Source organism: Gigantopelta aegis, chromosome 6 (assembly GCF_016097555.1).
Source record: "Gigantopelta aegis isolate Gae_Host chromosome 6, Gae_host_genome, whole genome shotgun sequence".
NCBI lineage: Eukaryota > Metazoa > Mollusca > Gastropoda > Neomphalida > Peltospiridae > Gigantopelta > Gigantopelta aegis.
This window is the reverse complement of record NC_054704.1, coordinates 16,392,995-16,407,741: the sequence shown is the minus strand read 5'-3', so window position 1 is coordinate 16,407,741 and position 14,747 is coordinate 16,392,995. Positions and strand designations below refer to the sequence as shown.

General features: G+C 39.8%; 1 protein-coding gene across 2 annotated transcripts in view; it reads left to right on the top strand.

Moving 5' to 3' along the window:
- The window catches only part of LOC121374291, a 39,377-nt gene that overhangs the window by 19,008 nt on the left and 5,622 nt on the right, over positions 1-14,747 (top strand). For both annotated transcript variants that reach the window (XM_041501334.1, XM_041501333.1), the window contains exons 3-6: positions 2,790-2,924; positions 6,557-6,789; positions 9,308-11,223; positions 14,380-14,547. In XM_041501334.1, the coding sequence (XP_041357268.1) occupies positions 2,790-2,924; positions 6,557-6,789; positions 9,308-11,223; positions 14,380-14,547 (2,452 nt within the window). The remainder of the gene's footprint in view (positions 1-2,789; positions 2,925-6,556; positions 6,790-9,307; positions 11,224-14,379; positions 14,548-14,747) is intronic.

Sequence of the window (14,747 nt, the reverse complement as noted above, 5' to 3'; positions counted from 1 at the left end):
TGTTTTGACACCACCATCGCTAAAGCGCATCATTAACATCGCTTTGTTTTGACACCACCATCGCTAAAGCGCATCATTATCATCGCTTGTTTTGACACCACCATCGCTAAAGCGCATCATTAACATCGCTTTGTTTTGACACCACCATCGCTAAATCGTATCATTATCATCGCTTGTTTTGACACCTTCATCGCTAAATCGCATCATTATCATCGCTTTGTTTTGACACCACCATCGCTAAAGCGCATCATTAACATCGCTTTGTTTTGACACCACCATCGCTAAAGCGCATCATTATCATCGCTTTGTTTTGACACCACCATCGCTAAAGCGCATCATTAACATCGCTTTGTTTTGACACCTCCATCGCTAAAGCGCATCATTAACATCGCTTTGTTTTGACACCACCATCGCTAAATCGTATCATTATCATCGCTTTGTTTTGACACCACCATCGCTAAATCGTATCATTATCATCGCTTTGTTTTGACACCACCATCGCTAAAGCGCATCATTAACATCGCTTTGTTTTGACACCACCATCGCTAAAGCGCATCATTAACATCGCTTTGTTTTGACACCACCATCGCTAAATCGTATCATTATCATCGCTTGTTTTGACACCTTCATCGCTAAATCGCATCATTATCATCGCTTTGTTTTGACACCACCATCGCTAAATCGCATCATTATCATCGCTTTGTTTTGACACCTTCATCGCTAAATCGCATAATTATCATCGCTTTGTTTTGACACCACCATCGCTAAATCGCATCATTATCATCGCTTTGTTTTGACACCACCATCGCTAAATCGCGTCATTATCATCGCTTTGTTTTGACTCCATTATCTTTAAGATGCATCATTATCATCGTTTTGTTTTGACACCTTCATCGCTAAGTCGCGTCATTGTCGTCGCTTTATTTTGACACCATCATAGCTAAATTGCGTCATTGTCATAATTTTATTTTAACACCATCATTACTAGATTGCGCCATTGTCATCACTTTATTTTGACACCACCATTGCGAATGATAGATGGGCATGAGTAAACACCAGCCTATCTATTCTTGATTTTCAGATTAACACTTCCAAACTTAAAACGTATTGCAACAGACGCTTCAGTAATAATAGTAACATATTTTCCTCTATAATACAACATGGCATATTAGGCAATTTGGTCGCAACAAATGTGATGATACTTTTCATTAAAATTCCCTAGAGCGTTTTGTACTGTACTTGTTCTGAGTAACTAATATATACCAGCAAGACGAAAGACCTTGATAAGCGACCCCAATAATACAAAACTGGACAACTTGGCTGCCAAATAGGTATTGCTTGCGTTCCATTAAAATGCCTAAGAGTATTTTTACACTGGAACTTATTTTGAACAGTATTTGTCAGCAGTGGCTAAGAGTAGTTTGCACTTAACTTGTTTTGAACAGCATATGTCAGCAGTGGCTAAGAGTAGTTTGCACTTAACTTGTTTTGAACAGCATTTGTCAGCAGTGGCTAAGAGTATTTTGCACTTAACTTGTTTTGAACAGCATTTGTCAGCAGTGGCTAAGAGTAGTTTGCACTTAACTTGTTTTGAACAGTATATGTCAGCAGTGGCTAAGAGTAGTTTGCACTTAACTTGTTTTGAACAGTATATATCAGCAGTGGCTAAGAGTAGTTTGCACTTAACTTGTGTTTGCACTTAACTTGTTTTGAACAGCATTTGTCAGTAATGGCTAAGAGTAGTTTGCACTTAACTTGTTTTGAACAGTATATGTCAGCAAGATCAAAACCTTAATAAGTGACTTTCGTCTTCGGCTATCTACAGTCAAGAGAAGGGTTGATTAATTAAACATTAATTTTCTAAGCGCCCTGTGTTCAGCGTTAGCTCTCACGCGATAAAACGGCTGGCACAAAACCAACTGTACTCGATATACCCCCACCACACAATGTATGTGCTCCAAACAGGTGGAAGTACGCACGGGTTGGAATTTGAAGCAGATTTCCCATGGATAAGGTACATTCTTTTAGATTGTCTTAGAAATCGTTTCTATAACAGGACATTTATTTTAATTAACAAGTTCGGTATTTGTTTAAAGTATTTGGATACAAAGGAGATGTGATAATCGAGAGAGAAAGAAAACCCCCGGAGAGTAATGATGTAAAATATAAAGAAAACAAAGAGAGAAAGAAAGAGAGACAATTGTAGAAAGGGTATTTGCTTAATGACATATCAACACATTGTTTATTCATGGTTGTTGGTTGAATCTGAACGACAAAACCGGAATACACGATCAAGGCCGTATCTCTGTACAATGTAGATAAGAGTCGAATTGGTATTTGGTAAAATACACGTTATGCATGGTTACATGAATCTCTGTGTAGTGCCTCGTTTATAGGAGGACAGCCACACCAGAGGAAATCCTTTACGGGAGATTTCACTTCTCTTGTATCCCTACAAAGAGGACTGCCACTCACAGACTAGTTAACTAAATCAAAACATGGCCAACTGTAGCGAGGTCGTGAACTAATAAACACCAGATCGGCGGTAAACTGACTATGGAATAACTATTACTTATTTTCGTTTGATGAACATGAAAACAAACTACACAAATTGTGTGGCTAAGTGAATAATAATAAAATCTTTCTATGTGAGAATACATTTTTTCCTATATTTATTTTTATACACTTTCATTGACTTAATGATAAAAAGACGCCTGACTGAAGCATATATACATGCATTATAAATATGATACTACTTTCTACAAAGGGACATTCATCTTGTTTTGTAGTCTAATGAAAATGCGCCGACAGATGAAAAACGACATCAGCTTCCTCCTCCCCCTCCCCCTGCTCCACCGAAGAAGAAAAAACACGAGATCTTCAACGAAAAAGATTACAAGGAAGTAGCCATCCATGTTGCCAAGGTAACTAAAAATTATCTTTTGTATCATTTCTCTTTTATCTATTCCAGCATTAAAGACTCTACTTTTTAAAATCTTGAGTATAAAACAATTCCACTGTAATGCTATAGTCCTGTTCAATTGTTTAGACCCTATGATTTTTACAAATGTTACGTTTAATTCCTATTCAATCCTTGTTTTCTTTACATTTGTATGAAAACAAACCCATGTTTTATTTAACGACGAATTCAACACATTTTATTTATGGTTATATGGCGTCGGACATATGGTTAAGGACCACACAGATATTGAGAGAGTAAATCCGCTGTCGCCACTTCATGGGCTACTCTTTTCGATTCGCAGCAAGGGATCTTTTATATGCGCCATCCCACAGACAGGATAGTACATACCACGGCCTTTGTTACACCAGTTGTGGAGCACTGGCTGGAACAAGAAATAGCCCACGGGGATCTATCCTAGACCGACCGCGTATCAAGCGAACGCTTTACCACTGGACTACGTCCCTATTTTTGTTTTCGAAGTGTAATGTATGATTGCACGTGCTGTTGTAGCATTGTGTAACCCACATGAATTACAAGTATAAAGGGTATATAAGTTAACAGAAAATTAATTACTGGCAATTCCATACATTATTGTTATTTAAGTAAAATATGGGTAAATCGAAAATGGCTTCTCCCTACCCATCAAGCATATGACGTTCAATGCATTTATTAATTCTTTAACATTGAACACAATTTATTACCATGACATTCATTATCAGTCACTATCAAACAACCTGTCGAATTGAACAAATATAAACGTGTATTACAAATTACGGACAATCAATATAAAACCATATAAAATAAACCTACATACAAAGCCAGAGGTGGGTGTTGGGTTGGGCAGAGGGCCACACCTCCACCAATCGCGGGTATACAGTATTCTGGCTACTTGTGTGTGCAGTATGTCACAATGAACATCACATGATTAAGACCTCAACCCAACCCCCCTCACTAAAAGGGAAAGTGGCCTTCAGATGAACACTTTTCCGTGCATTAGTAAATAATAAATATTATATATTATTCATGGACATACAACCTGACAGTCATAATGTATCAACCTATCTTATAGTTACAGTGTTTTATCCCCAATAGCACCCAAACTTATTTATTTTTGTATTAGTACATTACATTAATGACATAGCAGGCGCGATTCCGGAAGTTTTAATTTTTGTGTGTATTTTGTAATATATATTGTTTGACACAAATAGAGGAGGACGTGTAACCTAGACTCCCTACCTGAATTCGCGTCTGGATTACTGACTTATGTTTCCAAATTGTTTCTTAAATATAAGTCATACTACAATATATTCCGCTAGGAAGGTGGAAAAGAACATTAGTTTGAAACACACTATAGAGTGATGCTTTTCTTATGCAAATAGCCTTAGTTATATATAGAAGAACGAACGTGCATTCACAAGATACGTAGATTTAAAAAAAATGGAAATAAGTAAACTTCGTGTATTTTAGATGATGAATTGTACATTGTATATGAGAGACAGAGACATTCTTACGAGAGAGAGACAGAGAGAGAGAGAGAGAGAGAGAGAGAGAGAGAGAGAGAGAGAGAGAGAGAGAGAGATGGCGAGGGGGAGAGGGGGAGGGGGAGGGAGATAGAGAGGGGAGGGAGGGAGAGAGAGGGGAAGGGAGAGGGGAGAAAGAGAGAGAGAGAGAAAGAGAGGTGGAGGGAGAGACACACACAGTGAGAGAGAGAGAGAGAGATAGAGAGAGAGAGAGAGAGAGAGAGAGAGAGAGAGAGAGAGAGGCAGAGAGAGAGACAGAAACAGAGACATTCTTACGAGAGAGAGACAGAGAGACAGAGACAGAAAAAAGAGAGAGAAGAAAAGAGATACATAGATAGAGAGAGAGAGAGAGAGAGAGAGAGAGAGAGAGAGAGAGAGAGAGAGAGAGAAAAAGAAAGAGAGAGATTTAAATAGGTTGTAATATGTTTTTTATAATCGTCACAGAGTAGATACAGATAACAAAATGCAAAATGCAAAATGATATTCTATAATATGCTTATATAGATTGCAGGCCAATGGACATATCACAAAACAGCCCCACATACACCCACACAGACGCGCGTATGCACGCACGTACACGCAGGGGAAAACAAATATAAACCCTCTTTCTTTCTCTCTCTCTCTCTCTCTCTCTCTCTCTCTCTCTCTCTCTCTCTCTCTCTCTCTCTCTCTCTCTCTCTCACACACTCACACACACATGTGCGCACACATATTTTTACGCGATACAAAAATATACAACAAAACAGGTATAAATGTAACGTGCTTCATCAATGTTGCATGTAACTGGGCCAAAGCAATCTACCCTCGAGGTAAGTTTACATAATTGAAAGCTGTCACTGAATTATTTACCGGCTCATTTTCGATTTTGGGAACAGATCTACCATAATAAATACTAGCACTCATTAGTGGAAGCTGTGTTAACTTCTGATAATGATATACAAGTACATGTACGTCAATATAACCATACATTAATAAGAACTCGAACTGTGGCCGTAAGATTCAAAATGATCCGTTTGTTAAATAATGATCCATATACGTTTTAAAGTGCCAAATGACTGCCCAGACCAGGATCGTTTTAATGTTAGAGAGAGAGAGAGAGAGAGAGAGAGAGAGAGAGAGAGAGAGAGAGAGAGAGAGAGAGAGAGAGAGTGTGTGTGTGTGTGTGTGTTTATATTTGTTTTCCCCTTTGTGTACGTGCGTGCATGCGCGCGTCTGTGAGAGAGCTACACACGTGACATGAACTATGCATTTTTACTTTAAAGTCCGAACTAAAATGTTAACAACTACGATAAATGTCTCTCCTACTATTATTTTTCGTTAGATTTTACCCACATTTTGTCCAGATAGAAATCTTGAAAAACCCCATTACAATGACACAGACTCCACATACTAGATGATAACCATGTCAGCTATATCGACTTCGCTGAGATCGCATAGGGCAAAAAGCATGTAGTTTTGTGCCTGCTGCCATTTTGACTTTTTATGGAATATTCTCCAAGAGGGGTGAAAGGATATGACTGATTAATCTAACAACGTCATAACATGTTATGATATAAAAGCAAACGTGATGACATCATACTATTTTTTTTTAGTAATATTTGTTTGTTTAAAGATACCACTAGAAATAATTGATTTTATATTAATTATGTCACATACTTTGGAATCTTTCACCCCTCTTGAAGAGTATTCCATAAAAAAGCAAAATGGCAGACTATCTCAGCGAAGTGGATACTGGCAACATCGTTACAGTCTCATATGTGGAATATGTGTCACTTTAATGTTTTTTTCACAACTTGTGCCTGGACAAAATTTGGGGGAAATGTAACAGTAATTAAAGGTAGGAGAGTAATTTATAATAGTTATTAACAATTTGGTTCGGACTGGTGTGTAAAGAGATGGTACTTTAATGAGATGCCTTCCTGGTTATGAAATGTTGAATCAAATTACAACAAAATATAAACCAGCACGAATAAAAATGATTTCACAAGATGTTTACAGTCAAACCGCAATAATAGTGGAACCATAGTTAACTTTGAACGTTTGGATTTTAATGCTACAATTTTAACCCAACAAGGTACCCAGAGACCTTCAACGAGGAACCTTCCGGGACCTGGTCAACTATTTGACGTCCAATCCAAAATGGAACGATCTTGCAAAGCTCAGAGCCATTTTCTTATGGATCACTTCCATAGACATCTACAACCTCGCCATCGACACTGAGCCACCGAAGCATTCTCCTATGGAATACTTTATGAAGATCCAAAAAAATCACGGAAACCATGCACATCTGTTTTCCGGTCTCTGCCAGTGAGTATATTGACTGAAACAGTTTACTAATCCCTTATCGGTCTAACCGGATGGGACTATAGGTTTTGTTTCCGTTTGTTTCTGTCCATCCGTCTGTCTGTTCCACATACAGTGTTTTGGATGTTATTGCAATGCCTTAAGATACTGAGCTGGAATTTTGTGTATAACTGTATCACGTAAAGTAACAGCTAAAGTTTGACTTTCATTGGGATTTCCCCATTTGTGACAGTTATGGCCCTTGATTTCAGGAGATATGAAAATGCGTTGAGCTCGGTAAGGGACACGTATTCTTTAGCAATATTCTTAGAAGAAGACGTTTGGTTTGTTTAACGACACCACTAGATCACATTGATTTATTAATCATCGGCTATTGAAAGTCAAACATTTGGTAATTTCGACATGTAGTCTCAGAGAAGAAACCCATTTCCCATTAGTAGCAATGGATGTATTATATGCACCATCCCACAGACAGGATAGCACATACCAGTCTTGGTGTACTGGCTGGAGCGAGAAAGATCCCACACCAAACGCACATCAAGCGTGTGCTTACTCTTAGAATGATCGTTGAATTAAAAAAACACAAAAAAACACACCCCACATACATAAAAAGAAAAGAAACAACAAAACAAAACAAATTAATTGGCGCAAGTTTTCCGATTTTCTAGACCCTTTTCATAATATACTATACGTAAATGAAATCTTGCAGTGAGTACAATCAACATAATCGATAAAAATAGTTACCATAGATACATATCAATTAATAATCGATATGTCATTTTTTAAATTTAGATTTTTGTTTTGTTCTAAATTAATCTAACTCTGCCCAAGACACAATAAAACATTTCAAGATTTTGATCGTTATGGCCCTGTTACACTATAGCGTATGAGAGAAACGTATGAGTTGCATATGAAAATTCATAAAATAATTTTCATACGCACAAGAAGCCCTTGAAAATGCAGAATTGTGCGTATACTTACCGTATTTAACCCATGCGTAACGTATGAGTAGCGTATGGCCAGCGTATGGCCAGCGTATGACCAGCGAATGTCAGGAAATGTTAGCCTATGGCCAGCGTACTCTGCGTATGGATAGTGTATGACAGCGTATGACCAGCGTATGTCAGCGTGTAACCAGCGTATGGCCAGCGTACTCTGCGTATGGCTAGCCAAGATGTCTATATACGTTGCAGATACGTCAGACATACGTTAGAAGTACGTTACTCATGCGCTATCAATGCGCTATCAATACGCTAGCTATACGGTACACCTTCATGCCAGCGTATGTCAGCGTACGACCAGCGTACTCGACCTAGGAGTCACGTACCTGTAGCGTACCTCTAGCGTATTCAGCGTCTGCCTAACGTATGCTTAGCGTATAAACCATACGTCGGAGTACGCAATTTTTTTTTAAACATGCTTAAAAATAATTTTCTACCTCGCCGTATGCCAGCGTATGCCACCGTGCTTCAAACGTATACAACCTATGCCTAACGTACCCCTAGCGTATGTCAGCGTACACCAGCGTACACCAGCGTAAGAGTGATATTTTTCATACGCTACAGTGTGACAGGGCCATTAATGGGAGGTGAGGCAGGGTGCTAACCGACGAGCTTCAGTATAACTAATGTTCTACCCTTTAAGACAGTTTTGTGTGACGTTCTTCAGTACCACTAATGTTCTACCCTTTAAGACAGTTTTGTGTGACGTTCTTCAGTACCATTAATGTTCTACCCCTTAAGACAATTTTGTGTGACGTTAGTGACAGCCTCTACCGAGCCTGAAACGAAACATTTGCTAGTATTTCATTTTAAACATGCAATAAAACCATCTTGTGGATTTGCAAGACAAATATGAAAGAATTTTTTTTCTTCTTTGTGTGTAATACATGAGTGTGTCACAGAGACACGAAGAAATGAATGTTTAACGACTCCTCAGGCATGCATTTAAAGCAGAGTATACCGAAAATAGCGCTCGATATCAGTATCGTGTCAATACCGAATACCGTACCGATACCGAGATAAATCACCCCCAAAAAACGATATCGATACCGAACCTCAAATTTCAATATCGCCCAGCTCTACTCCTCAGCACAAAAATACACACCGGCTATTGGGCGTCAGTAAGTGGTTTTTCTTACAAATTTGTCTTGCAAATCTTCACAGAGACACGGGGCACGGGACGTATCCCAGTGGTAAAGCGCTCGCTTGATGCGCGGTCGGTTTAGGAAAGATCCCCGCCGGTGGCCCCACTGGGCTATTTCTCGTTCCAGCCAGTGTTCCACAACTGGTGTAACAAAGGCCGTGGTATGTACTCTCCTATTTGCTGCTAATCGAAAAAGAGTAGCCCATGAAGTGGCGACAGCGTGTTTCCTCTCTCTATATTTGTGTGGTCCTTAACCATATGTCTGACGTCATATAACCGTTAATAAAATGTGGTGAGTGCGTCATTAAATAAAACATTTCCTTCTTTCCTACACAGACACATGCCAAAAAAAATATGTTGACTTTTCTTTTCTCAGGATGGCTAACATCCACTGCATGATCGTAAGTGGAATGAATAAAAGCGCCGCGTATGAGATTGGAAAGAAGGTCAACCGGAAGACCATGGGCGCCCAGTGGAACGCGGCGTACGTCCAGCACAGCTGGCGTTTCATCGACTCGTTCTGGGCGTCTGCGTGTGTGGTGGGGCGGCGCTCGGGAGAGTGGGCGCTCATCGACTCGGACTGGAACGCCCATGATGAGGAAGAGGTGCACGAAGGGAAGACGGAGCACAGGGTGAACGAGTTCTACTTCATGCCGGACCCCGACCAGCTGATACTCACCCACTTCCCGGACGAGAAGCCGTGGCAGCTGCTGCAGAAACCCATGACCCTCGCCGAGTTCGAGGATCACTTCTACGTCCGGGAGCGGTTCCACATACTGGGGATGAGAGTCGCACCCACCAGTCACAGGAGTGCCACCATAAAGACCTCTGGCGGAGAGGTTTACATCTATTTCTCTCTGACCAGCAAGGACAGCGAGAATTATAGGTTCAAGTACATGTTGTACAAATCCAAAATGAACGAAGACCCCGGCAGCAAGGCGGACATGTTTCTGGAGCGATTTGTTTTCTTTGAACATACCTCCAAAATGGTCAAGTTCTCGATGAGGTTTCCAATGGCAGGTACGTTCAAGATGGACATATATGGATTGGATGTTAGAGAGTCCGATATATTCGATCTGGCGTGCACGTACCTGATAGACTGTCCAGAACCCAAGACGGGCTGTCTGCCTTTCCCTGACTGTCCGGCACTAGGGTGGGGTCCTGGTCCAGCTGCAGCCAAAGCCGGTCTCACTCCAATATCTCACGAAGGCTCGACGATTGTCACAAACGACGGCAAGGTAGATATACAGTTTGCCATAAAGTCTGGCATGAAGATTGAACTGCACCAGGGACTGAAGCACGCCGCACTAGACGAGGCAACACTCAGCAAATACGTCCTTATCCTGCAAGAAAAGGGCAAAACTACTATCAAACTGCGACTTCCACACCGTGGCGAGTACGCACTGAAACTCTTTGCCCAGAATCCAGATAACACGGGCGAAGCGCCCAACGTGTGTAACTACCTTATCAAGTGCGACGGTGTCGACCCGAAAGGTGAATCGTTTCCACATGTTGCTGGGGGCGTTCTCGGAAAGCATCACCTTGCGGACAAGTTAGGCGTCAAAGCTGTCAGTCATCCTGACGGTGTCGTTGAAGCTAAAGAGGGAAAGCTGTCTGTGAAATTCACCGCCAAGGACGACCTTGATTTGGTTTGTGAATTAAACAGTAATAACGCGTCAGCTACAAAGACGATGGCAGTCGCTAAGAAGCAACAACAAGGCGAATGGACTTTTGACGCAGATCTACCCAAAGCAGGTGAATATTCTCTAAACGTTTTCGCGAAAGGAAAAGGAAAGGAACAGAGATCGCGTATCCACAGCGTGCATGCCTACCAAGTGACCTCCACTGGCCGTCCAGGTTTCAGTGATGGCGAATCTGACGCAAACGGGAACGATCAAACAGTAACGGCTATTCCAACAGAAACCGTGGAGACTTCTGAGAGCGAGGCCGTGATTCCGATTCCCCCGGAATGCAAGAACCCGAAGGTGGAGATGTACAAACGGAACGCCAACGACAGTCCTACATCGGACCAGATTGACCTCGCCAGCCAGGACGACTCGCAGTTGGTGACGGTGAAGATGAAAGACTACGGCGACTACATGCTCAACATTTACGACACGGATGACGCTGGCAACGTGAAGGTCATGTCTCGGTACCAAGTGAACCGGAAGCGTCCCGGCGAGCTGTACACGAACAACCTGCAGACGATCATGGATACGCTGCAGGAAGAGGGTATGAAGCCGTCCAGCGAGGCGCTCGATAGCGACGACAACAAGGCTAAGGCGACAGAAGGTAGGTCGGCGCTGCAAGGGTTAATATGTATTCATGTATTAAAACAAAAACCACTTTGTTGAATGTAAATCATAATAATAGAATAAAAAAGAAATTGGGCCAAAACAAATTGTGGGTGGGTTGGGGTTGTTTTTTTGTATGAAAACGACTGAACACAGCTAATCCATACTAAACTATTAATAGACAGAAATCGAAATGAAAATACCTGTATGATATACAAATGAACAAAACTATGTAGTACATAACGTACATAGGTATATATCGTGACCGTACTGATATAATTTATGCATTCTATGTAATTAAGGAAATGTCTATGGCAAAAAATAAAAAAATAAAAAAATAAAAAAATCGAATATAGTCCACAGCAAAAAAAAAAAAAAAAAAAAAAAAGAGAGAAAAAAAACGAGAGTGCTTTGGATAATCAAAAACTCCACGGCAATGTCCACGGCAGTCTCCGATTGCCATAGGTAATTTCAGGGGTTGCATAATATAGAGATGTTAAATGGTTTACAATATCATGCCAAGTTTCGTATTTAAATATTACATCATCTGAAGCAGAATATAATGAATCGTTTAATCCCACGTTTTCTGTTAATAAACCATTTGTTGAATATTATATTCAACGAATGGTTTATTAACAGAAAACGTGGGATACATTATGTATATTATGAAGACATTGAATATTTCTATCGGTGTTCGTATATTCGGTCGCCCTTTATTTCAGATGTTTACTGTATGTCGATAAGAAATTTTTAAAAAGAAAAGAAAAACAACAACATCAACAACAACAACCCCAAAACCCAAACCTTTTTATTTAAGCATCTCAAAATAGCTTTCAAAAGATAGATATTCCTGGACTATCACAAAATAATACTGAATTTTCATATCCGACAAGAGTAAAACATTTTTTTGTATACAGTTAAAAACGTTATTCATGGGAGCAAAAAAGTGTTTTATTTAACGACGCACTCAACACATTTTATTTACGGTTATATGGCGTCAGACATATGGTTCAGGACCACACACATTTTGAGAGGAAACACGCTGTCGCCACTACATGGGCTACTCTTCCGATTGGCAGCAAGGGATCTTTTATTTGCGCTTCCCACAAGCAGGATAGCACAAACCATAGCCTTTGTTGAACCAGTTATGGATCACTGGTCGGTGCAAGTGGTTTACACCTACCCATTGAGCCTTGCGGAACACTCACTCAGGGTTTGGAGTCGATATTTGGATTAAAAATCCCATGCCTCGACTGGGATCCGAACCCATTACCTACCAGCCTGTAGACCGATGGCCTGCCACGACGCCACCGAGGCCAGTCGACCTTGTTAAAATATCCCTTAGACCCTGTCCTGAGCAGAGATACAATTTCGAAACTGAGAATTGCTTCGTCTTTCAAATTAAGATGTACATTGATGATTAAATGATCAGTAGATGATCATTGATGATTAAATGAGCATTAGATGATCATTGATGATTAAATGATCATTAGATGATGATTGATGATTAAATGATCATTAGATGGTCACTGATGAATGATGATTAAAGGTGACTATGTTTTTTCCAAGGCGTCAAAAAGAGCAGTATCCCACGAAGTCGCCAGCTATCGAAAGGTATTTAGAAACTAACAGACAAGCATGGGTGTAGATTCAATTCTTTACAGGATCTAACAGTTGAACAGCATGGGTGTAGATGCAAAGCCCATATATCCTATTGTTGTTATTGGTCGCTAAACTGCATGGTGTACATTGTTAAAAACCCAACCCTTCTTCTTTGTTGTAGGAACTAATATCTTTATAGTGCATGGACGTACATTAAAATATAATAATCGCATTGTTGGGAATAATTGTTACGTAACAAACAAACAAACAAACAAAAACAAACAACCCTAGTATTGTTGTCATTAATCGCTTAAAAGTACAGTTACTAAAACGTTTGAAGAATTATATTTGTTGTATGCGACTCTGGCATCAGCAGATGTCATTGACATTAGAAGACATTAACATCGTAGATTCCTAACAATATAGTATGTCATGGTGATCGATATAATAAATTATGTAATGCATGTAATGTAATGTAATGCAATGTATGTGTGTATGTATGTATATATGTATGTATGTATGCATGCATGTATGTATGCACGTATGTATGTATGCATGCATGCATGCATGTATGTATGTATGTATGTATGCATGTATATAATATGTATGTATGCGTGTGTGCGTGCGCGCGCGTTTGTGCATGTATGTATGTATGTATTGCATGTACTTGCGTGCGTGCATGCTTCCAGTTTTAGTACGTTTGTAAAAATATTAGCATGTCTGCGCATGTGCATGCCTTTGTATCTCAACGTCTCTCATGTACGTCATCATATAACGGTAAATTATAATGACATTTCTGTTGAGTGCGTTGTTAAATAATTCATGTCTTTCTTTCATTAATTTTTTTCGTTTTCTTTCTTTTTTTTCTTTCTAGAAATCTGTATATTTAAAGCTGCAACTCCAATATATTTCACAATTTAACATTCAGAATAGATCATTATAGTATATGTCATCAATAATACCTTTATTCGTGTAATTTATCGACTCAACCGAGACAAAAACATGATAAGTAATACACGTTTTGACCGGGACCGGCCAGTCATGTCAACACACATGGTATATCGACTTAAGCAAGATCGACATAACAGTGCTCAACTGTAACTTGAAAAAAAGAAGCAATTTCTTGTTTGCTGATGCATTTATTACTAATAGACTCATCGGCACCGGAAAATGCTAACAAATGGGGTGGCTGATGGCAGTTATTCAATCGTCTTTCAAATGGGGACAACCAGTGTTGGGAATCCATCATCTATCTATCATCGGTTGTAATCGGCTGGCACCAATCGATGAACTGTCGATTATACAGATCCTGCAAATTGCCAATTTTACCTTTAATACCTATTTAATATATGTTTTCTTTGTGAAAACAAACAACATATAAATCAGTTCCATTAATCTAAACTGGAAGAACAATTACAGTTAACAATTACCGACACAATCGATTGTGGATTTTTATATAATCGAACATCACATCAGTAGTGCAAAACCGATCAATTTTCGATTATAATAATTAAATTTAAATAATAAAAAAAATCTTTTTATTCGTTTCCAGAGGAGAAGCTCCGGTACGCCCAGCGGCAGATCGAGCGCGCGATCGACCTGAAGGACGAGGCGCAGCTGAAGAAGGCGATCTCGCAGTACGTGGAGACGAACCCGCCCGAGGACGATCCGCTGCTCGTCAAGGCCCGGGATCAGCTCGAGATGCTCAAGGCCAAATACGGTAAGCATAAACACGAAAGATAATGTCAAACTCTGTTTTGCTAAATGCTGTGGTATGTTTTGTCCTGTCTGTGGGAAAGTGCATATAAAAAATCCCTTGTTGCATTAGGAAAAATGTAGCGGGTTTCCTCTGATGACTACGAGTCAGAATAACCATATGTTTGACATCCAATAGCTGATGATTAATAAATCAATGTGTTT